We start from the raw sequence: 25,913 nt of genomic DNA, 5'->3' as shown, positions 1-25,913 counted from the left end.
AAAATGGAAAATAAATAACAATGCCTATGTGGTAGGGGGTTATGGTATTCAAAAGAATCATGTGAACTATCTTGTATAATGTAAAGTACCAATGTCCTTGCTTCATGGTAGGTATTCATTAGATAGTAGCTGCTACTGCTGTCATTGTCAGAAAATAAAGTAAGGATAGGAAGACCTACTTTGCAAAGTGCAGCAGAGAAGTAAACAAGTGACAAAGTGTGAAAGCACAAACTATTATGCCTGGCACACAGTAGTCTCCTTAAACATATACCCCATCTGACATGATATTGTAAAAGACTGCTACTTGTCAACCAGATCTCTTCCACCTTTTTTCTTGGGCACATGGCCACCTAATCCTGAGCTAGATTTCCCTAGCCTTCTTGGAAGCTAAATTTGGCCACGTGGCTAACCTCTCACCAATGGACTGTTAGCAAAACGGATGCATCCAGTTTCCACTTCAACATATTCACTTAAAATAAAATTGGTTGCCCTGGGTGTCCTCTCTCTCCCTTCCCATAGGCCATGACGGCAACTAACTATAACAATGCAGATGAGGACAATACAGTAGGTGGCTGCAGAGCAACAATGTTGGAGGAACCTGGGTCCCTGAGTGACAGCTTGGAGTAAAGTTGCCCCACCAACCTGGACCACCCCCTCTGGGGCTATTACACGAGAGAGAAATATACTTCTTTCTCTTAAACCACTGTATTTGTGAGGCCTTTTGGTTCACTAGGACAGTACTGAACTTTTATTTACATAGGAGTGTTTTCTGGGTCTCTACTTTTTTTCTCTCCATCATGAGCTGAATGAAACAGTAAAAGGGGAAACAGTTCATGATGAAAAAAAATACCAGGTATTTCTCCCTTCTTTTGAAATACATGTTATAAAGCTGCACAGGCTCCTGCGGTTGTCTCAGCAGGCAGAAACAAGAAAGGCAGGAAAAAAGCCTACCTTCACAGGCAGGAGAGAGCCAGGAGGAGATGGGAAGATTTGTCTTTATGGCAAATTAGCCCCCATTTCACCTGGTTCTGGGCCTCGCTGTAGAGACTCAAGGAGGGAAAATCACATTTGAACCAACTTCTAATTAAAGCCAGGACTCCTGGCTGTTTCTACAGGGCCACACATCTTTCCTGAAGGCTTATCTAAGAGAGAAAATTGGAAAGGGGAGAATGGGATCCTGGCCCTTTTTTATCTTAGCCCTGAGGGTCCCAAGAGGAGGCACTGCTACCTTTGCTGATGATGATTCTGAAATCAAAGCCTGGCTTGGGCTTTGCACCAAAGCTATCCAGCTGCACAATCAGCCCCTTTGTTGTGGCTGCAGGGAGCCCTCTGTGAACATCTCACTGCCAATGGACCTATGAAACCTTAAGCCCTCTGTCTCTTGCCTTAGGCAGTCCTGTTGGGCAGTCACCACTTTCTGAAAGGCTACTGAACAAAGGTGGCTGGACTCATGCTCCATCCAAGGCTGACCACAGAGCCCCCTGCATTGAAGGGCCCTGGATGGAAACCGTGCACTCATTCACTGCCCTTCATCCTGCACTGCTGCTCCACAGATGGAGATATTTCTTCTCAGAAATTCATTGCATGGTTTGCCTTATGATCAACCTCTGAACTGGTAAAATTTTATATAACTGGTGGTTTTTTAAAGGGAGGAAATAAAAGTTAACTCTCCTTAATCCTCCATACTTCCTTCCAATGTGCAAAGGACCATCTCAAAGTAGATAACGATCAGATTTGGGACCCTGTGTTAGATGAATGCATGAAGGACCTCCATTTTTCCCCCCTTCCTTGTATCCACACTCTTTTTATGTGACTTTGAAACTTACCCCCCAAAAAAGAGGATCTTGTTTCCCCACCACTGGATTCTGAGTTCATCATGTGATTCATGAAGGTTACCAGACATGACATACACAGAAGTTTGACAAGTGCTTGCTGGTGTTTGATTGCTCTCTTGCACCTCTGCCCCCAGCATGAGAACATGTCTGGGCTACCTTCTCTAAGGATAAAAGACACCTGGAGCAGAGTCAAGTCACCCAGTCTTTCCAGCTAAGACCAGCCTACATCAGCCAGCATCCATCCAACCCCAAGTCATATGGGTGAACTCAGCTCAGACTAGAAGAACCTCCTGCATCAGGATAAATCACTGGCACGTAGACCCCTGATCTCAATAAATGCTGAGCTAAATAAGTTTAAGCCATGAGATTTGAGGTTGTTTCTTATGCAGCATTATTTAACAATGGATAACTGATACAAATGCCAATCATTCACTCACCCTACTCCCAGGAAGGCCCCAATTTCCAGATGGAGATCCATGTCTCCCCTACTCTTAATCCAAATGGTTTGCATGACATACCCCTCCACTCCTTCACCCCCTAACCATTCCCCGATGACCACAAACAACCCATTTCATTGCCCTCACCATAACAATTTGTTCAGAGGTAGGTGGCCACGTGACAAGGCAAGCCAATCATAGCAAAGCCTGGGATTTTTTACTTATGGAGATAGAGGGGCCAATGAGATCAATGATCACAGCCTTCCATTTATAGCAGAGGCAACTGGAGCTGTGGGCACAAGGACACCCAACAGAACAGAAGCAGCACTGGATCTAAACACAGGCCACCCCCCACTTCCACCTGGTTGATTTTTTTCTATTTCCTAGGGCCTCTTTAGAAAAGACAACAGGATTCCCTTCAAATGTGACGCCCAGCTTCAATTAATAATTTATTAATAAAATGTATGTTGAGCGTCTACTATGTGATGGCAGCACCATGCAAGATTTGGGGGATATTTAGCATGAATGATATCTAGCCAGCTTAGCCTCAGAGGGACATGCTTTTTAAAAAATTTTTACTAGAGTATAGCTGATTTACAATGTTGTATTTGTTTCTGCTGTACAGCAAATTGAGTCAGTTATGCATATACATATATCCACTCTTTTTAAGATTCTATTCCCGTATAGGTCATTACAGAGTATTGAATAGAGTTCCCTGTGCTATAGAGTAGGTTCTTATTAGTTATCTATTTTATATATAGTAGTATTGCTATCTTGCTGCAATGGCATTTTCTGCAAAGCAGAGGACTCTCCACAGGCTCACTTCATGCCCTATGGGTTCCCAAGGAAGCTCATCAAAATACCAGTGCTTGCTCTATGCTTTTCCAAAGAGGCTGAACTCAGAAGCTGGTAGGATTTGATTTTTATTAAAAAAAAAAAATCACTTCCTTATCCTCCACCTGCTCTGTACCCTCCTGCTCACCCACAAACCAATAACCCAAGTCAGAAAGTTACAAAAGCCTGACTTTTATGAAGTAATGTTTTAAGGCCGCTTTTAAGTGAGTCCTTCCCTAGGTTGTGTGCCCTCCAACAGAACTCTAACCCAAATCACATATTTTCTGTGCTTCTGTAGCATCTCTTGGATGAATATTTATCACCGAGCTACATCAATTTTCTCAGAAGGAAGAACGAACTAGGATTTCTTGAGTGCCTACCATGTACTAGACACCGTTTTTAGCCATTTCACCTACATGATCTAATTTAAACCCTCTTAAAGGGAGGTGATGAGGCAATATCATTTTTTTTCCATGTGACAGATGAGAACTAAGGCCCAGAGATACTGAGTAATTTGGCTGCCAGCTGACTCTGCCACAGCTGATAAGTGGCAGAGCAGGATACCAAATCCAAGACCGTCCACCTTCAATGCTCTTACCTTCCAGCTATAGCCCCCAGATCAAACCCCAACTAAGAAAAGCTTTACTTCAGAAAACAGCAAAAATACTCATGTATTTTTGGAATACATGAGGAATGTTGGCATGCGAAAACTGGTGCTCTGGGGTAAGCTGTGTTTGTATCTAGGATTGGGTCTTAGGAAAATGTAGGTCCAGAGTTGAATGCACACAAAATGACCCAGGAGGTGCATTTTTAATGGGAAAAAATGAAAAATGGAAAGTGAAAAATCCAGAGGTTCCAGGCCCATAGGAGTTGGTAGGCCCAGGATGGACATTGGTAAAAAAGCATCTCTCGTGATTCTGGGTCAGGTCCTTAAGCCATTCTTTTTTTGTGTGTGTGTGTGTGTGTGGTACGCGGGCCTCTCACTGTTGTGGCCTCTCCCGTTGCGGAGCACAGGCTCCGGACGTGCAGGCTCAGAGGCCATGGCTCACGGGCCCAGCCGCTCCGCGGCATGTGGGATCTTCCCGGACAGGGTCACGAACCCGTGTCCCCTGCATCGGCAGGCGGATTCTCAATCACTGCGCCACCAGGGAAGCCCCATTCTTTTTTTTTTTTTTAAAGACTGATTTTTTAAAATTGAAGTATTGCTGATTTACAATGATCAGGCGAACAGCAAAGTGATTCAGATAGATAGATATTCTTCTTCAGATTCTTTTCTGTTATACATTATTACAAGATATTGAATATAGTTCCCTGTGCTATACAATAGGTCCTTGTTGTTTATCTATTTTATATATAGTAGTGTATATCTGTTAATCCCAAATTCCTAATATATCTGTCCCCTCGCCTTTCCCCTTTGGTAACCGTAAGTTTGTTTTCTATGTCTGTGAGTCTATTTCTGTTTTGTAAATAAGTTCATTTGTATCATTTTTTTATGTCCCCACATATAAGTGATATCATATGGTATTTGTCTTTCTCTGACTCACTTCACTTAGTATGACAATCTCTAGATCCAACCATGTTGCTGCAAATGGCATTATTTCATTCTTTTTAATGGCTGAGTAGTATTTCAGTGTGTGTGTGTGTGTGTGTGTATGTACCACATCTTCTTTATCCATTCATCTGTTGATGGACATTTAGGTTGTTCCTATGTTTTGGCTATTGTACATAGTGTTGCTATGAACATTGGGGTCTTAAGCCATTCTTTGAGTTCTGGGTTCTGGTCCTGAGTGTGATGCCCTGTGTAAGTGTTGGCAATCTCATTTATCTCAAGAGAACTCAGTTCCCTCATCTGTAGAAGCATAAAGGGTGAAAAAGTGTATTTTCTTCATTGCTTCATTGAAGGGTATTATTTGCATTGTCTCATAAAATTACTCCCCCAAACCTGATAGAATGTGAATACTATCATCTCATCCATTTTGGAAATGGTAGAAACGAAAGTCCAGAGCATGTGACTGGCTTGGGAAAGACCACACAACCTGATACTAGTCAGAGCTAGAGTGATGAAATCACAGCACTATGCTAGAAGTTTCCCCCAAGTTCCGGGCTCCAATGGCATGCTAGGCTAAGGACAGATCAGGTTCAAAGATTTGTTTTGCAAGATAAATGTATTTCCATGATACGTGTTCATGCTGGTTAGGGGAGTCCACTGGGATTGAGGTGGTGGTGTCTTTTTCCATCCTGGGTATTAAACAATTATTCCAGGAGTCCACAGCGCTGGGCACGTGGACCTACAGCAGTGACCACTAGGGGGAGACTTTCCTGGAAAACCTCAGGTAGTGAAAAATGGATAGTGCAAACCGCTAAGATTTATTTGTCTGCCATTTCCTGGCAGATAGGAGTCCCCTCCCAAGTGAGTTATAGCCAATGCAGGTGGAAGCAGGGAACTCGTATCTTCAGGGACCTATAGCCCTTTCTCCTTTGAAGCTACTGCTTCTTTATCCAACCTCCCCAAGGGACACCCAAGCCTCTGCTCATGGCCTGTGTTCCCAAAGTGGGTTCCTAGCAACATTCCAGTAACTGGATCTCAAGCTGTGAACTGGTTTTCCATAGAGAAAAGAGATCAGACGTCCAAAGTGTTTGGGAAATGATGGGCTATACAGAGTTTGACAGTTTTTCTACCATGAGATTTTTTCAGAGCTTCAATTTGCTCACCTGATAATAATAGTAATAATTATACCAGTTACAACCTCATGTGTTTATCACTTTTGACATGCCAGGCACTGTGACACATGTTGTACATGTTATCTCACATCGTCCTCACAACAACCTTAGGAGGGAGGTGATAGTGTTGTCTCCATCTTGTTGATCAGAAAAGAGGGGCTCAGAGAGGTTGAATGACTTGGAGAAAGTAACAAGAGTACCAATGATGGGACCACGATCAGAACTCACGTGTGACTGAGGCTAAGTCCATCACACCCTGCTGATACCTCTCTTTCAAGAAGGTGGCAGGGTGTACAACCCCCCTGACCTTGTTATCATGTCTCATGTAGATTCAGGGTCTGGAGGTTGAGTAGAAAACAATAGGGAAAAATCAGTGACCCCAGAGGAACTTGGGCCTCCCCTCTCTGGGACCCCTTTTCTCCTCCCCAGACAAAGCAGGATAAATAAAGATGCATTTAGGAGGAGAGGGGAAATTAGCCTGGTGTGAGTAGAAAAATAGCCTCTAAGCCCTTGCTTTTGACCTGTCCTGAAATATTTTCTAAATGCACCAGACAACAACAGGCTGATATAAAGACAGGGATGCTGACTGCCTCTAAATGTTGTCATGGGAATTGTAATGGCTTTGTTTTTCACAAGGGATGGAAAAAAAAGTTTATGCCTCAAATTAGTAGGTCTGTCATGTTCCAAATTGTTTGCATTTCTAAAAATGGATGTTGACATGTGAATAGTTATTATCTAATGCAGACCCAAAAAATCTGCCTCTCTCAAGGCAACAACTGGGTAATCAAGAGGTTCTCATTAGACACGAGGGTCTAAAGCTCTCACTCCCAATTCTGGAATATGGGGTGACACTCCTCATCCCCCCCCACCCCTCCCCAGAGCTCAGGTTGCTTCGGATCCTCTGGGACTCTGGTCAAGCTTCCCTCTCCGGAACCCTCAACCCACAGAAAGATGCTTGGAGACCCAGTCAAACAGTCTTAGTTTCCCAGCAAGATTTCTCTACTGCAGTGGTTTTTAAAGTATGGTCCCTAGACCAGCAGCATCAACAACACCTTGGAACCTGTTAGCAGTTCAGCTCCTCTGGCCACACCTAGCGATTCAGAAGCTCTGGGGTGGGGCCCAGGAATTCGGTTTTAACACTCCTCCAGGGGATGCTGATGTGCACTCAAGTGGCTCAAACCTGAGAACCACGGGGTGACCCACGGCTCCCTCCTCTCCACTCCCACGCACTCACTCACTACCTTCTGTAGTCTCTTCATTAACCCTCTGCTCTATTTTCTTCTCTTCATCCTCTACCCACCCCAGTTCGGGGCACTGCCCACCTGGATGACTGCAAGAGCCTTCCAGAAGATGACCTCAACTCCAGCCCACCCTCCCCCGATCCAGTCTCCACTTAGAAACCAGAACTGTCTTTTGAGAAGGCAAAAGGGCCCTACCAGTATCTTACCTACAGCCCTGCAATATCTTCTAACTTCTCCCAGTTCAAGGTCACTAAAGGGTTTGACCTTCATCTGCTTGGGTCAGCTACAATCTCCCAACTACCGAATCCAACAAAGCATAAGGAGTGAAGAAAGAAGAGAACTCAGTTTCCAGTCTGTTCTGGAAAATAGCCATTCCCATCACACCCCAGCGGGAAATAACTTAAGCATTAGTCAGGCAGACATGGGTTCAAATTCAGCTTCGTCACTTAGCAGCTATATGACTTTAGACAAGCAAGAGCTAGCCTCGCACAGAGGCCCATGTTCTCGACTCTGAAGGGGAAGGACAACACATACATGGCTGGGTCATCGGAGAGTTCAAGGACAAAATGACATAAAGGGCCCAGCCCTCTGTCTGCCACATAGTAGGGGGTTAATAAATTATAGCTACCACCTAGCCCAGTCACCCAGCTAGTTAACGCACAGACACAAGGGGACCAACTTTTGATGCTTACCATGGTAGCCAGGAAAGTTGAAAATAGCATCTGTTCCCCAAAAGGCTAATCATTCCCAAGACCCAGGGCCAACAACCTGACTCTGTTTATCTCTCCCTCACAATTTGTTTTTCCCCCTGCATTAATTTACCTTACATTTTGCCATTTGCCTGCACAGATTTCTGAGAAAAAAACATCTCCTGGATGTCTTACCTGGGACATTTTCTGATAGTGACATTTTCCTTCAGGCAATGAACATCGGAAAATGAGGAGTAGCACACTTTTCAGCAACAGCCCGGAGCACAGACATGCCACCCCAGGAGCGCGCGCGCGTGCACACACACGCGCACACACACACACACGCACACACACAAAACACCTACACGCTGGAACTCAGACGGACCTGCAGCTCCACCCAACGCGGACACATGTGTGCACACAGACACTGGGATTCTCTGTGCCTTCATGGATTAATGCCAAATCCAACGACACCTGGACAAAAGAGCTAGAAAAAGCCATACGGTACCTTTCGGTGACTTAAGTGTCGCCACTGTCCAGTCACCCTCAGAACTTCCTAAAAAAACAACAATGGAGAGATGCTGATCTGTTCACGGGCTTCCCATGTGTGCTGTGCCCTCAACGCCCAGATGCTCTGCAGGTACCCCAGCTGCAGCCTCCAAGGGGCGCAGGTCTCAGGGGACCGGGGAACAGGGTGAGGGACCAAATGCGCAATTACGATTATGTGAACACTTCTGTCTGCAAGGCCCTGAAGCACGATCAAGATAATACCCAACACAGGATCAAGAGAGCTTCCCCTGAAGAAAGCCTAGATGTTTTCAGGGAGAGAGAGAATTCCTAGGTGGCTCTAAATTTCAACCCTCTAAGAAAGAAAGCAGCGTTTTAGTTACATGAGGTCACTTTGGCTAATAACGCTCTGTTGACAGGAGATAAATTTTGATCCTCTTTTATTGCAATCCCCTGCTAAAAAGGTGGGGGGAGCATCAATAGCTCCATATTCAAGGTCGGGGCAGGCTCTGCTGACGGCAACTTTAAATGCTGGGTGGCAGGCTGGGTGGAGTGGAGACCCCGCTTTCACAATGCCTAGCACACAGTCTGTGTTTGAAAAATATTGTTGAATGAATGAATTCAAGGTTCTCCGCGGGGTCACTCTTCCTGAGGTAAGGAAATTCCCTTCAATGCTAAAGGAATCAAACTTGTTATCTGAGAACCCCATAATGCCTGGGACTTTGATTACAAATCAGTTTCTCTAAATTGAATTCCATTTCAGATGTACTGGATGAGCCCTGCGGGAATCTCTTATTATTAGGAGAACCTCATAGTGACCCTTTTGAAAAGGATGGTGAGAATGACTATGGCTACAGCCTACCCCGGTCCTCGACAGACCTTCTCTGTAAGATTGGGTTTTACTCAAATGGAGGCAAACCTGCGCACGTGCCTAAGCACCAGCCTCTGCCCACTGGCTCGCGGCCTGACCAATCAGCGTGCGCTACTAGCTCCAGTTTCCTTTCTTAGGAATCTACCTGGAAAAACCAAGTCCTCAACATTTCTGCACAATTTCCAGAGATTTATCAGGCTGCCAGCTGGGAAGAGATGCAGGGAACAGTCTGTGATCTGAATGATTACAGGGCACAGATCCGGCCCCCATTTAAACATTTCTGGTTGGCCTCCCAGGCATGCCAAAGGATGCTCAAATTGCCACATTCCCCCTGCGGATATGAACTCTACACCCTCATCACTAACAACAGAGGGGAAATTGGAATGACAGGTGAAGAGTGACGAACTTAAAATTAAGTGGGATCCGCCTGGGATGCCTTCATGTTTCTTCTCCCTCTGAGCCAGGATCACTGACATCTGGAACTAGTGATGCGGCCCCAGATCTTCCTGTGCGGGTGGACACATGCCTGACCAAGTCACTGAGTCACTAAGCCCAAGGAAGCCGTTTGCTCCCAAATCAAATCCATGAGTGCCTTGAAGGCAGGAAACAAGCTGTGGTCACCTCTGTCCCCACTACCTAAGACAGGGCAAGACAGTAACAAGTTTTGTTTCATAAATCCAAAGCTAATAAGGGCACTTAATAAGATGGCACACAAGCTACCAAATATACAGCTAAGTTCCCATTATGGGCTTGGTGACACTAATGGACATTAGATAAATATTTTTGGGGTGAAAAATTAAATGCTTATGTACAGAGGATGGGCCTACAGCATTGAGAGGAAGCAGCCGTGAGGGAAATTTCTGGGAGAGGAAAATATTTCTTATCCTTACTGGGATGTTGATGACCCTAGTGTATGTATATTTCAGCAGTCACACTATTGTAAAATTACGATCTGAGTATTATACTATACATATGAAATTATACCTCAACTATAATGCACCTTAAACATGTTATACCTCAATTATACTCAGCATCATGAGAAAACTTTTACCTTCAAACAAAGAAAACAATTAATACCTTAGTAAGTCCTCCCCCACAAAGAGGAAAATAGGCCTCTTCAATATTTTTTCTTTTTTTTTTTGGCCTGGTTATAACCTCTGGTGCCAGAAATTGCTCTGTGAGAGACAGCATCGTTTTGTGGGAAGAAGATGACCTGAATCAGGCTATACCAAATATAAGTCTTGGCTCTTTGGGTGTGACTTTGGGAAAATTACTTAACTATACCAAGCCTCAGTTTCCCCATCTTTGGACTTTGGGACTGATACCTCCTTCAGAGGTGTACTGTTTGAGTCAATGATACTAGCTCACTTTCCTCCATAACAATGACAAAAAGAAAAACTAGCAGAGGTTAATTCATATTTGAGGGGCTTATGCATCACTTAGGGTTTTCACACAATTCCTAGAGAAAGAGTGAAAAAGAATTCCTGCCACATCTAAGTGCATTGTTGCTGTGGTTTTAAAAAGTGCTATTGGAAAATGTAACATGGTACTGGGAAAATAGTCCATAGACTGTCAAATAGCAACAGAGAAAATATTTTCTTATTAAATTCTTGAATTAAAAAAAAAGGCACAGCATTTTATCAATAATGCTGTTATTGTGGGTGGTGTCTGTCACGTGGTATTATTCAGTGGTTTTACAAATATGTATTGGGAAGGCTTATTAAGATCCCTTCATGAGTGATCAGAGGCCACAGAAGCAATAACCGATTTGTCCTGTGCCAGCGGAGATAAGATGGGCTTTACCCTTTGTGGAAGACAGCAAAGAAGAGGAGGAAAAAGCCAGGAATCATGCAGTTTTAGAGCATGTCAGACCTCTGTAGATGTCAGTGGGTCACCAAATACAGACCCCCAAGTTTATTTACCCCAAGGAGAAGAATAGCCGAGGGTGAGGTCTGGAGTGATTTTGAAAACACTTAAGTAAGGATTTATTTTGTTACTATTACATGGACTAAATGCTTAAAATAATATTTGAGTTATTGATTTAAAAAGATTTTTTTTTTTTTTTTTTTTTTTTTGCGGTACGCAGGACTCTCACTGTCACAGCCTCTCCCGTTGCGGAGCACAGGCTCCCGACACGCAGGCTCAGCGGCCATGGCTCACGGGCCCAGCCGCTCCGCGGCATGTGGGATCTTCCCGGACCGGGGCACGAACCCGTGTCTCCCGCATCGGCAGGCGGACCCCCAACCACTACGCCACCAGGGAAGCCCAAGATTTTTTTTTTTTAATTACATAGTCCAAAGGCGATATTTGATGCTTGTGTTCTCTGATGTTCTGCTGAGACCAATTTTCCCAAATAGCTCTACACGGTTGAAATGGCAGGTGGGGGATGGGAAAAGTTAAAAAAAGGAAAAAAGGGAAGAACTTTTAAAATGAATAAAAATACTAGTTCAAAAAAAAAAATCCCTTCATGGTGCTACATGCTGGGGATACATTGATGAAAGAGACAGACTTGGTTCATGCCTCAGTGGGACCTACAATCAAGGGACATAAGATTAAATGTTTGCAGAATGGATGAAAGAGTTGAACAAATAATCATTCAACTTCATCACTCCTTCTTGTCCAGAGTACAGTGAGGTTTAGCTTCTCACATTTCCCTGGTGTCTGCTAATAGTTTACAATAACTGGTCAATGAACTCCTTGTGAACAGAGACCATTTTGTAGTCACATGCTAAATAGGACCAGATGTTACATTCCCAAATCCCTGCATTACAGAAAGAAAGGAGCTCTCTTTAAACATGAATGTGATTTCAACAAGCAAACAACAAAAATAAAATTAAATAAATAAAATAAAAATTAAATTAAATCGAATCAAATTAAATTAAATAGATGGGAAGTCTTATTTGGGAAGAATTTATCTCAGGAACTACCACCAGTTCCCACCCTTTTCTCCCCAGAGTTGGTAGTGAATGAAGGAGACATATTTAATGGTCCATGGGTATTCTAATGACTAGAGTGAGTAGAACTGTTTAATTTTCCAATTTTAAAATTAGAATGGAGCTTGGAAACTAGAGAATTCGGGTTCTTCATTTTTCACAAGAAGAACCTGAGGTCAGGTGGTTTTGGTGACCAACCCACTTGATGTTCTGAATATTAAAGCCTCCAAGAGAACACTGATTTTCCAGAGGTATTTTTGAACTTGGCAGTTAACCCTAAAGGTTGTCCAAGTCTCCCCTTATTAACTGAATTGAAATTTTTAGAAAATGAGTCTGGTTATCAGAGACTGCAGAGCTTTCCACAGCAAACCATTTTTTAAACAACTTCTCTACTGGGTGGTAATGATTTTGTTAATGAAATGCATTTCATCATTCACAGCACAGTCACATTATGCCTTAATAGAGAACCCTTGAAAGAATGTTTATTATGGGATTTGCATTTCATTTGGGCGGGCAGACTCTGGACTCCTGGGTGACCCATGCATTCGCCCAGTCTGCCCTCACTGGACCTCACAAGACCATCTGTGACTCAGATAAAGCTTGTGAACTCCCAAAATAGTCAGAAAAGAAGGACCAAGAAGAAGAGGGGCACATCAACCATAGCCAGGACTGGGGAGGGTACCCCAAATGAGACCCTGCAGAGTTTTTAGAAGATTTAGGGGTGCTCCCTTCCAACTAAGCTATTCTTTGATTCTTGTCATAGACAAGCTCATTCCTTCATTCAACAAACGTTTCAGGAGTTCCGGCTTTGTGGAAGAAAGTATTACTCAAGGAGCATCAAATAAACTTTCAGACTGCAAGTCTAATTCCAAATGCATTGCAAACATTTGCTATACCAAGAAGCCCTGGGTCGATGCTGGACAGAATCAAGGAATTCTGTTGGAAGATCCATTTATGATTTCCCCAAAGAGCTATTGGGTGTTGAGGGGGAAGGAAACACTGGGCCTAAGTTGAAGAAATGAGTTGTTTTGGGTAACAGGACAAGTTCAAAAAGAAAAAGACGTCTGGGTGGATTTTTTTTTTTTAATGCAAAAGAAGAACCAAGTATAACAGCAGATGCTCTTCATCACCTAAATGCAAGGCTCAGAAAGGGAGCTGGGCCACTGAATAGTGCACGAAGGCTTCTGCAGTTACATTGGCACAGATGCCCTGACTCTTTCTCTCCTAGGCAACAGCTCCCTTCCCTTCCTAGTAATAACTGAGTGTATCTGAACACGTTTAGGATGTATGTGCTCTGCAAACACACAATACAGAATAGAAGAAATCTGTGGTCATGGGTGTAGATGAGGGTTGAGGTGGGTGGAGAAATTCAACAGGAAACGTGGGAGATGACTATGTAAAGTCTTACGAGGCTTGGAATATAGGCAGCACAACCCGTGCCCTCAGAATTATAAGCACCCCTCAAACCCCCTTCAAATGGTTCCACTTGGAAATCGTGGGAGATTGAGGAACATGAATTCCTAAAGATGGACTTCTGGTTCAAACGCTAAGCTCCAAGTATGTCCCTGGCCCTCTGTTGGGCACCAACATGCTTGTTGTATGAATCTGATGTCCATAGACCGTGGTTCCGACGGCAGCCTAGACATGTGATCATGTCTGTGCTTTGGTTTCTGTCCTGAGTTTGTAACAGAATTAGGGTATTTCATACTGGAATTGATCAGCACATGTCTCCTGTCCCATCTCCAACGAGGAGCTTGGCAGTGGGGAGAGGAAATAGGATGAGAAGCGGATGATAAAAGAAGGCATGGGGTCTGGGAGTCTTCTGCCCGCCCCAAAGCTTGACTTTGCTGTGGGTGCTGCTTCCATCCTATAGCACGGGGCCATGAGTCATTGGTTTAGGAGCCTGGGTCACCGTCGGACTCCCTCATGTACAAATCGGGGGAATGGACTGAACCCCAACCCACCCAGGGCTGTGGGAAGGGAACAGCAGCATAGGCTCTGCAGTGATAAAAACACAGGTTCAAGTTGCCCACAGGCTGCTTGATTTGGAGCAAGTTAAATTAGCCTCCCCGAGTCTCAGTTTTCCTAATCCGAAAATTGGGGCAATACTTATGCCTTCCTCTTTGGAGCACTATGAGAAAATAAGACAGTGTCTATAAAAGGGCCAGTGCAATGTCTGGCACTTGATAAGAACTCAGGTAATAGGAGCTCCAGGCTCCCCACTACCCCCCAACACCAGAAATGTTTACATCTGGAAAAACAGAAGTTCCCTGTGATAGGAATGTGCAGGCTTACCGACTTCTCCGAGAGGCCGGACTGTGTGGGTGGTGAGTGTCACACTTAAAGGGCAGGGGGTTTGGAGACCGAGTGTCCTGGATCCTAAGTCCAGGTTCCCTGAGGATTCTCTAGGGCAGACAGTTGATGGCGAAGGGGCTGAGGTATCGGTATGATCCAATGAGTATCCACGTTCTCCCCCCCCACCCTGCCCCACACAGCAAGGTAAGACTTGACCTGGGGCCAAGAGAAAGCAGCTGAGGGGCTCTGGTCCTTAGTAAACTGTGTCCCAAGTAAACAGACCCAGAATACATGAGAGAGACAGAGAGAGGATGAGACAGAAAGAAAGGAACAGAGAGAAAGAGAAATAGAGAGAGATTTTGAAAGATAGATGATAGATAGATAAGATGATGGATGGATAGATACATGATACATAGATAGTAGATGGATAGATAGATGATAGACAATGGATGACAGATAGATAGATACATAGATAGATGATAGATAGATAGATGAGATAAGAAAGACAGAAAAAGGAGTAGAAAAAAAGTACGGGATAAGGAAATCTAGAAGGAACAGAAAAGTACAGGAGAGAGAGAGAGAAGAAACAAAACAGCACTTACCGACAGCCTTCAAGGAGGCGTACTTGTTGAGCTCTTTGCCAGGCGGCTGCTGTTCGTAGGGGTTGGAGATCTGGCCCAGGCTGGGGTAGGAATGTGGATGGCCCATCTGCTGGAGCAAAGGGGAGGTGGGCACTGCGTTGTTCATTTGGGTGGTGTCTAGAAGTGAAGAGAACAGACGGGGATGGTCACCAATGGGGCAGGACCTTCTACCCACCCCCACCATGGCCACATCCCTTGAGACCAAAACTCCACGCCCTTTGGGGACAGGAGAGGAAGGGCAGCCGAGGATGGATGGGTAAAGAGCAAAGGATTCCCCTAGAACACTTCCATCTCCCCCCAGATTAACCTAAGGTCCTGTCACTGCGGGGACTACTTTTGTCAAAGCAATATACATATAAAAAGATGACCAACTTCAATAACAGTCAAGGAAATGCAAGTCAGGACAAGGGGAGGCCACTCCCCTGCTAAGAGATTGGCAAAAATTAAAAGGACGGAAGGACACCAATCTAGCAAAGATGTTGGAAACGGAACAGTCTCATAAACTCATGGTGGACATATGATTTGCTGTATCTGCAGAAAGGAATCTGGCAGTGTGTATGGAAATTTAAAATGCACGTGTATGTTGACCAAATAATACCACTTCTAGGGATGGAGACTTCAGAAATATAAGCAACAGAATGTGAGGATATTTGTCCAGAGGTGTTCTTTGCACCATGGTTTGTAAAGTGAAAAATAAAAAACACACAGAAACAACCTGAACTCTTATCAATGTAGGAATGCTTAAATTATTGTACATCTATATTAGGTACATAATACGTACATACATATGATGGGCTATCATTTAGCTGTTAAAGAAAATGAGTGAAAAATCAGTTAACTATACATATCAGACTGGAGAGTTTCTTATGGTTTATATTGTGAAGGCAAAACAAGCAAATGTCAAAGTAATGCGCATAACAGGGCATTTGGTTTAAAGAAAAGAAAATCTGTGCATATTTTTGTGTGCTGCGGTTTGCAAAGACTGAAAAAAATAGGTAAAAACACACAAACTGAATATTGGCTACTTAGAGGGCCTGGAATTCATGGGGCAAACGGTTCAAGAAATTTTCTCCCAGGAATTATTCTTTGAGCTGTTGAGGGTTTCTGTCTTCACCCTGAGAACAATGGGATGGACGGACCGAAGGCAAGAGTGAAATGGGAGTCACGGAGTCCAGGTGAGAGAATTATGGCTCAGTTTCAGGCAGGAAGCAAGGGTTCCCTCCATCTTCATGAAGCACAACTGGAGATCCAGATCAACATGGCAGTAGTTGCTGGCAGTGCCTTGAAAGATCCCCTTTACCATCATGTGCACCCATTTCCCAGCCACTGTGTCAGTTGCTCAGAACTCACAGGTGCCCCTAACATCCAAAAAATTTTTCTCGGCTGATGGGAGCCACCATCCTGGGCTTAATCTGCTTAATGTTCCTCACCCTCAACACCCAGGGTGGGTGACAACCAATGCCCAGCTGACACTAAGGTACCAAGACCAGCCCTTGCCTCAAGGTGGGGATAACTTTATGGAGCAAGGGGGGGCTCCAGAGTTCCCATAGTTGAGACAAGTTTAGAGCAGGGGTCAGCAAGCTTTTCCTGGAAAGGACCAGAATGTAAATAGCTTAGGCTTTGCGGGCCATCCAGTCCAGAGACTACCCGACTCTGCCCTTGTAGCAAGAAAGCTGACATAGACATTATGTCAGCGTGGCTGTGTGCCAATAAAACTTTATTTTAAACTTTATTTACCAAAATAGGTGGCAGCTGAATTTGGTCCACGGGCCATAGTTTGACAACCCTTGGTCTAGACTTTATCTGAAACTGAGAGCCCCATCTCTGTGTGGCTCCTTTATCTTTCCTATTTTGTTTCCCTCACAACCTTAGAGAGGTGTGTGTGTGTGTTTTACTCCCTCAGAGTCTCATACACCTGAACCCCTCTCTCAAGCACTGCTTCTAGGCAATTCAACCCATGACATATATAGAATAAGTTTGGCTTTAGAAACCAATACACTCTAACGGGAAGAAGCAGGGTTACCACGGCTGAGACACAGAGATAAGGAGAGTATTTTTATCACTGCACATGCATGGGCCATCCCACAAGCCCAACTGTCTAATGGGAATATTGCCAAACATAAGCCAAGTCGCCCAGCCGCTGGCCAGCATCTGAGGAGGCGGGCACGTCTCTCTGCCATGATAACTTTTTGGCTGAGATTCAGCTGGGGCAGAAGAGTCCTAAGATTAATGAAGTCATGGTGGAAATGTTGTCTCATGTAAATTACAGCTCTCCCTGTAGCCCGGACCCCACATCCTCTGACATTTTCCTCTCCAGAGCAACCTGCTGGGGAGGTCTGTCTGCTTCCCCTGGGCATGTCAGGCCAGACATGTTTGTGCCCAAATGTTGGTGTAATAGGAAGTGATTTACTGTAAGTTCTCATTGTTTGCTGCTCTGTGGGGTTTTTTCCCCAACACACACACACACACACACACACACACACACACACACACACACACACACATATATATTTAGTGGACAGCTACTGTTTTGTGTATTCAGAAGTACCAGTTCCAGGCACTTTGCTTCATCCCCATCTGACTCATGTGATGAGCTGCCAATCACTGTAACTCTCTTAGTTTGGGTTTTCCCAGAAGTCACTGAGATAAGGACTCAACTACAAACATATTTGGGAGGTGATGTCAGACAATACTGCAGACAAGGGGTGAGGGGGAGAGATGGGAAAGAGAAAGAGGCAGATAAAGAGTGCAATGCCCAGCAAGGGGCAACTGTGGAGAATGGGAGTTTAATCCCACTCTGGCATTCTGATAAATGGCATTGAGTGCATGTTTCAGAATTCTGTCAGCCCATGGGCAAGTGAGCTCCTGAGTATTTATGTGCCAGCTCCCATCAGTCGTTGTTTGAGGGCTGCTTCTGGGAGACGGTAATTCCTCAGCACTTGTAACCTACCATGTTCATGGGCAGAGTGAGCTTTGGTAGCCAGAAAAACTCTTACTCAGAGATATAAGAAAGAGCTGGCAGTTGGAAATCAGGCCAGTAGCTCACCCTTCTGGTCGCACAGTGAACATGTGATCCAAGTCAGACCAATCACAACACCTCCTTCTCCTCACAGTGATTGGGCCAGAAGTGAGCATGTGATCTAGGCTGGGCCAATCAGAGTCCTTCCCTGAATTTTTTCTATTGGGAAGCTTTGGAGTCAAGGAGCCAGGAGGCCATGAATTCAAATGAGTTTGAACCTACCATGTGAAGAAAATCTTTCTTCATTGTGAAAGAATAAGGAAAGAAGCAGAGGAGATAGGGAAGCCCCTTTCTGAATAAGCTAGTGTGCTTTGGGGTTACTGTCACGTGCAATGTAAGTTCTGACTAGTGCAATTGTTGTCCGAAATCCCTCTGGGAGGCTGGAACTGACCAGAAGGGAGGCTTCCCATGGGGCCTGCAGAGTGCACCAAGGTGGAACAGGCATTGGCCCTGGATTTTCTACAGAGCTTCAGTAGAAATTTCAAACAGCAAATTGACTGAGTAGTGCATAGAGAATGCCCAAGGACATTCATAAGTTAATTAACTAATATCTTAATGGCAGGCATTTTTTTTTCTGGAAATAGACCCTTAACTAGTTACAGAGCTGACACCACCTAAGCCCATCATCCAGTGGGAGCCCTTACTCCCATCTCTTTGTCCCTCAGTCCCAGATCCCATCCACTATTTTCAAACTGTTTCCAGTCCTGCCAGGGGAAATGCTAAACACTTCATTAAAGAAGAAAAAAAACTACAGAGATATTCCTTACCACTTGGGATAGCCTTTTATATTCTTAAACAGAATACTCCATTATAAAGCATTTGCTTTTGGATGATTTCTCCCAAGTCCTGAGCTAACTCAGGGGCAGCGAGTAGTTACTTAATGCAAGTGGGTAGGACTGAAATGGCTCACCAAAGTGATCCATCACAAAGGAAAATGAGGCTGCCCCAGAGTCACATTCCTACTTTCACATTCAGAACAACAGGAAGCAAATTTCTGGCAGTTTTAGATAGTCATTTTTTGCTAGCTTCCAGGCGTTGATTATTCAGAAATACTGAAATCCAGGCTCAGGGCAGCAATCAAGAATTATTAAACAGACATTGGCGACTGGATTTCTTAAATGTTATTTTCATTTTACTGAGCAGAAGGATGGACCAGACCTGGCAACCCAGTTTTTCTGTGAGTTTTCCACACATAATATCCAGCTAAGGAGGACAAACAAAAGAGTAGATGGGAGGTAAGCTCAGGTTGGCATCCAAGAAAAATAGAATAGGGTGAGTGAAGAGAGAAGAGTAGGTTATAATGTGCAAAACCTGACCTTGTCAATTGAGAGAAGAAGCATAAAGATAGGAGATAACTATTTGAATGTATGTATATATGTAGTACGTATATATATCCATGCACGTGTATGTATTTATATACATATGTACACAAATATATAATATAATGTATATTATATAATATATATTATATATTTTATATATTATATAACATAGTATATAATATATACACTAAGTATATATACTATGCAAAAGAAATTATATATATAATTTATGCATTATATATTATACATTTTATATATAATTACGTTTTATGTAATATAGTAGGTATTTGTATATGTACACACTTATATAATTACATATTATCAATTTTATATAGTATATAATATAGTATATAATATACTAAGTAAATATACTATGCAAAAGAAATTATGTGTATACATAATTTATATATTTACTATATATATTTTACATATAAATTATATATATGTGTGTGTATATATATATAATTTCTTTTGCATAGCCATGACCATAGAGGGAATCCAGTAGGACCAGCCATGTCTTGCTCCCTGCAGTATGGTTTCTCTTCTAGATACACCTCAGCCCCAGAGATATCTTATCCTCCTCACCTCTGTAGAAAGGTACTTTCTACCCAAGGTCACAAAAAAACTTTCCCTGCCTTATTATAATTTTGCATCTCCTTCTGATCCTTAGAAATAACTGACAAGGACTTGCTGTTCTGGGATGCTGCATTCCGTCAAGACCCTCAGTCAGCAAACAAGAAGTTGATAACGTCCCCATGTTCTCCCTCCTAAGACAGAAAATGGGCTTCACATATTTGACAATCATTTTCAAAGAAAGTTAAAATACACTTACTCTATATAGAAGTGTCTGGCAGACTTACACCAAGGTAACCACCATGTAAGTACTGTTATGATGTGGTATATCTTAGTTACTAAACAGGCTAATGAATGCAATCCAGATAGGGTCATTAAGGTAAAAATGCTCAATTACAAACCCTGGGATGATGCTCTAGTTTTCTCAGAGCAAAAGAGGCAGATACCAACTATCAGGAACTAGATCAGTTTGGCTCATCTTGGAGGAAAGGCAACAATAGTAAGTTTTTCAAGGCATATCACAAGGAAGAATTGCACAGAAAGGCACAAGAAGATGGTCAAAGAGTACTGTTCTGTGGAGCATATATTATGTGCCAGTAGCTTGGTAATGAACTTTTCATGTGCTATCTCCTTAAATCCTCATATCAATCCTGTGAAGTAACGATACAGGAACAATATATCTTTTAAATAATTTTTTACTGTAGAACAATTTTAGATTTACAGAAATACTGCAAAGATAGCACAGAGAGTTCCAATATACCCCGGACCCAGTTTCCCCAATAGGGTACATTGGTTATAATTAATAAACCAAGACTGACATATAACTATTAACTAAAACCCATACTTTATTCAGGTTTCCTTAGTTTTTGCCTAATGTCCTTTTTCTGTTCTAGAATCTCATCCAGGTAGCACATTAAATTTAGTCATCATGTTTCTTTAGGTATCTCTTGGCTGTGAATTTCTCAGACTTTTCCTTATTTTGATGACTTTGACAGTTTTGAGGAGTACTGGTCAAGTATTTTGTAGAATGTCCCTCAACTGGAATTTGTCTGATGTTTTTCTCATGAATAGACTGCAGTTATGGGTTTGGGGGAAGAAAACCATACAGATAAGGTGACATTCCCATCATAACATATCAAGGATACATTCTATGATGACATCATTATTGATGTCATAAATATCAATATTGCTGCCTGAGGCAGTGTTTCTCAAATCTCTCTACTATAAAGTTACTCTATATTTCTCTCTTTCCATACCATACTCTTTGGAAGGAAGTCACTATACATAACCCACACTTAAGGAGTGGGAAGTTATGCTCTACCTCTCTGAGTACAGAGTGTCTACATAAATTATTTGGAATTGTTTTTCATAGCAGATTTGTCTCTTCTTCCCCATTTAATTATTCACTCAAATATATATATATATGATATATATTAGTGTGGACACATGGATATGTATTTTATACTTTGGATTATAATCCAATACTATTTTATTTTGCTTTTTCACTCAAATTTCCCCAGGTTTGGCCATTGGAATCTCTTTCAGTTGGCTTCTTCATTTCCCCCTGCCCTTTTTTTGGAGAACTTTCTTACTTTCTAGCAATGCGAGATGCTCCAGGTTCATCTTGTTTATTTCTTGTCCCATCCTAGAATCCATTCCTCCAAGGACCCTGGTTCCCTTTCTTGGAGAATGGTGTTAGAAACCAAAATCTGGGTGCCAAGTGTGCTCATGGCTTCTAGTCCCTCTCAACTGACTGAGTAAGGAAATCTATGTGTGTATACTGACTCATACATATATACATACCTATAAATATTTATATATGTAATCATCTGTGTCTATATTAAGCTTAACATGAATTCATCCTGATATCTCCAACTCTAATCCATTATCACACGGATCAGTCTAGCCTTCTCCCCTTGCTCACTTATCACCTCCCACCCCAACAATGAGAAGCCTGGCTCCCATCCTCCACCATCCATTTACTTAGTTGTTTAATTCCAGTATACATGTCTAGCAATATCAGAATTGTTAACCCATAGCCCTATGGGAAAACAACTGTACCAACTAGCCTGCAGTCTTAAGGATAATGTATTTTTCAAATTATTAGTGTGCTTTTGTCTTCCTGAGTATATGAGGTTTACCTCAGATGGCCCATGGCATCTATACACCTAGGTAAGGCTAGGAAATTAGGATTTATTAAAGAAGGAACACAAAGAAAAATGGTGATGATATTGATTAATGATAAAGAAGGTGAAAACACAGTTATATACATAATAAACAGAGAGGTGTTATTATTTCATATACAAACTAATGTACTATTCCAAGAGTCCCTATGAGATACTATTACTAACCCCATTTTGCACAGAGAGGTTTTGTGATTTACCCAAAGTTACACCACTTGTAAATGGCAGAGCCATGCTTTGGACCTGGCAGTCTGACTCTGGAATCTGTGCTCTTAGGCACTTCCTTACTCCCTCTAAAGGAGCTAAATGCAAATTTCTGACATTCAAAAAATGACTGTGCAGCAAGAAAATAATAAAAATTTTAAGTCACAATATTGACTTTGGAAGGTAGTTTTTACTAAATTCCTTTATCTCTACTCTTTGGCATATTAAGGACCAGTCTTGGTTGGAAAGACCACAGAAGTTTTTGGCAAGGGTGGACCAGAGAGGAAAGGGATGGGAAGGCTCTGATTCTAGGAAATTGTGAGAATGAAAAAAAGGAGAGAAATAAGGGGGCCTAAGATCATGTCTCTCAACTTTCCCCCTTTGGTCTTCAGACCCAGGTGAAGGAGAAGAATGATGGATGAGTTGAGGGTGATGCTGAGGGCAAAGATCTCTCGTCCCACTCCGCTGTTTGGGATTTTGGCAGAAACTCACGGTGAAGAAGCTCTGAGCTACCAGGGGGTAGCTGAGCCTGTTAAGAAATAAAGTAGTACAAAAAACTAAAACTAGAGTTACCATATGATCCAGCAATCCCACTCCTAGGCATATATCTGAAAAAGATGAAAACTCTAATTCAAGGAGATGTTCAGCACTATGTACAATAGCCAAGACATGGAATCAACCTAAGTGTCATTGACAGATGAATGAACAAAGAAAATGTGGTACACATGGAATATTACTCAGCCATAAAAAAGAATGAAATAATGCCATTTGTAGCAACATGGATGGATCTAGAGATTATCATACTAAGTGAAATAAGTCAGACAGAGAAAGACAAATATCATGTGATATCACTTATGTGCGGAATGCTTTTAAATGACACAAATAAACTTATATACAAAACAGAAACAGACTCACAGACATAGAAAACAAATTCATGGTTACCAAAGTGGGAAGGGGGAAGGGTTAAATTAGAAGTTTGGGACTAACAGATACATACTACTGTACATAAAAGAGATAAACAACAAGGACCTACTGTATAGCACAGGGAACTATATTCAGTATTTTGTAATAAGCTACAATGGAAAAGAATCTGAAAAAGTATATATATATATATAAACTGAATCACTTTTCTGTACACCTGAAACATTGTAAATCAACTATACTTCAATAAATAAATAAAGTACCAAAAAAGAAAAAGAAATAAAGTGGTATGGTCTGAGTACAAGATTGTCTGGTTGGAGTTCTTCAATGACCCTCATGTACCAGAAGGCCTGAGAGCAGGGGTCCTGCTACAGAACTTGTCAGTGTGGGGCAATGAGTCCCATACAGTGGCATCGAGTGAGTTTCCTTCCACTTTCTTTTACACTTTCTTTCCCAAGTAGATGGTTAGCACAGCCCAGCTCAGACAAAAGTCATATACTCAGAAAGGCCAAATAGAAAAAGCACATTAACCACGTGAAAAATTTACCCCTGTTTCTCTAAGTATTACAATCCTATTTTACAGATCAGGAAACAGAAGCTCAGAGAGGTTGAGGTGCTTGTCCAAAGTCACACAGCATGTTAGTAACCATCCGGATTTGATCCCAGGTTTGTCTAATGGCAAAATTGGTGTTTCCTCCACTAAGCGAGGCTGCCTTTAGCATGGACCAGGCTCAGCATTAAGCCTCCCCTATGAAGAGAGACTCTTCTGTCTTGAGTATCTTTCCTTGTAAAATTTCTCACTTAGATGAGTAAACCACTGGCCTTTCTGTTTCCTCTTTTATCCAGAGAATAGAACTTACTGTTATATCTAGGGAACAAGCTGGGCTCGCCTATCCTGAGAATCCCCCACTGCCTTGTGGAACCCGCCTGTGCTCTGGTCTCTCCCACTCGGCTTATCCATCTATTCCTCCTCATATAGTTGGATGTCTGCGGCGCCCCAGGCATTGTGTTTGGTGGACAAGTTCTAGCTCTTACACTGCTTACTAACTAGAGGAGCTCATAACATTTTTCCAAAGCTTTTTTCACGCTTGAGAAGTACCACATTTCTGCCTGGCCCACAGGCCATGCTGATCCTGCCCAGGGTCCTTCTTCACCCCTACTCTTTCCAACACACTCTCTGTGCCCCGTAATGTAGCCTCAGCTGACTCTCTCCACGGACCACACCATCCGGAACAACAGAATGAAAGAAGAATGGAGTTGTGAGTCAGTCAGCTCTGCATTCAAATCCTGGCTCTTCCATTTCCCAACAGCAGCTTTGGGAGGTGTTATGCAACTGACTCTTGTGAGTCTCAGTTTTCTCAGTTCTAAATTGAGGGCCAGAACATAAACCCTCTCAGGGTTCGCTGTGAGGTTTAGCGACTGCACATATACCATGCTCAGCATACATGTGAAACATAGTAAGCATCCAACATAGTGTAGCTAAAGCTTTGTGGCTTCCAATAGTCAGGGAAACCAAGACAACGTGATGGGTGGCCATGAGAAGAAGAGGGTGTTAGGTTTCCCTAAGGCGCTCTCTGGGCTCAGAATTCTTGGACACATTCCAGATTATTCAGTTGTCTCAGAACTGGACAAATGAGAGAGAATAACAGGAGATATTCCTGTGGAAATCAATTGCACTGGTAATTCTCCTAACAACAAAAAAGAGATTAGACATTCAGAAATTGTAACAGAGCTCTGGCTTCTAGCTCTGTTTTCCTTTCTATCCTATCCAAACCTTTACATCCAGCATCCTTTTTTTTTTTTTTTTTTTTTTTTTTTTTGCGGTACGCAGGCCTCTCACTGTTGTGGCCTCTCTCGTTGCGGAGCACAGGCTCCGATGCGCAGGTTCAGTGGCCATGGCTCACGGGCCCAGCCGCTCTGCGGCATGTGGTATCTTCCCGGACTGGGGCACGAACCCGCGTCCCCTGCATCGGCAGGCGGACTCTCAACCACTGCGTCACCAGGGAAGCCCTACATCCAGCATCCTTTTTAAGAGAAAACCTGAAAATTATAGTTTGGAACATCATGTAGATTTTTCTCTGGCCACAAGCAAGCAAGCAAAAAAAAAGAATCAGATCAAACTCAAAATTACCCTGAACTTGTCAAAAGAGAACATAGCAGGCTAGCCTCTTACCAGAAAAGGTTGATGTAAAAAGAGAATTAAATTCATATTATTGAATCTTGGTGGCAGAGAGTTCAGAGGGAATTTGTGATAGAGAAAAAATGAACATATATAATTGGAAAACCTTTGGCCAATTGGGCATGTGTGTTACCCAAGGGTTTATATTTTTAAGCATGCAAAAAAATTTTTTTAATTTTGAGCATCTAGGATGTGAACATTTTGAAACTGGAGTTGTTAAATATTTATTTAATGTTCACTTCTGGCCATCTTGTGTGCAGACTCTGAGGGACAGAGATTCACTTCAAATCTGAGGTTGTGCTCCAAGAGATGCAAGCCTAGGATAGGAGGCAGATGAAGAACAACACAGGTGAGAAGGAGGAGAGTTAAAATCAGCATGGTTAGTACTCTGATACAGCAAAACACAGAGTTCTGTGAAGGCCCAAGGGAGGGGGTACCTAACCCAGGTTTAGAAGGTACTTTTTGAAAAATACTCTCCAAGACAGTAACAAGAAGAGGACTTTTTAAT

The 25,913-nt window shown here is 42.7% G+C and overlaps 1 protein-coding gene across 2 annotated transcripts in view; it reads right to left on the bottom strand.

Moving 5' to 3' along the window:
• SHISA9 (shisa family member 9) overlaps positions 1-25,913 on the bottom strand; it is a 301,839-nt gene that overhangs the window by 14,589 nt on the left and 261,337 nt on the right. The window contains exons 3-4 of one of the 2 annotated variants that reach the window (XM_059038681.2): positions 14,966-15,121; positions 8,266-8,313 (exon numbers count right to left, since the gene is read on the bottom strand). In XM_059038681.2, coding sequence (XP_058894664.2) covers positions 8,266-8,313; positions 14,966-15,121 — 204 coding nt within the window. The remainder of the gene's footprint in view (positions 1-8,265; positions 8,314-14,965; positions 15,122-25,913) is intronic. The other variant, XM_067012533.1, reaches the window with a different exon arrangement.

This window comes from Kogia breviceps, chromosome 14, assembly GCF_026419965.1.
Source record: "Kogia breviceps isolate mKogBre1 chromosome 14, mKogBre1 haplotype 1, whole genome shotgun sequence".
NCBI classification, from domain to species: domain Eukaryota; kingdom Metazoa; phylum Chordata; class Mammalia; order Artiodactyla; family Physeteridae; genus Kogia; species Kogia breviceps.
Note: the sequence above shows the minus strand (reverse complement) of the source record. Positions and strands in the feature narration are given on the sequence as shown.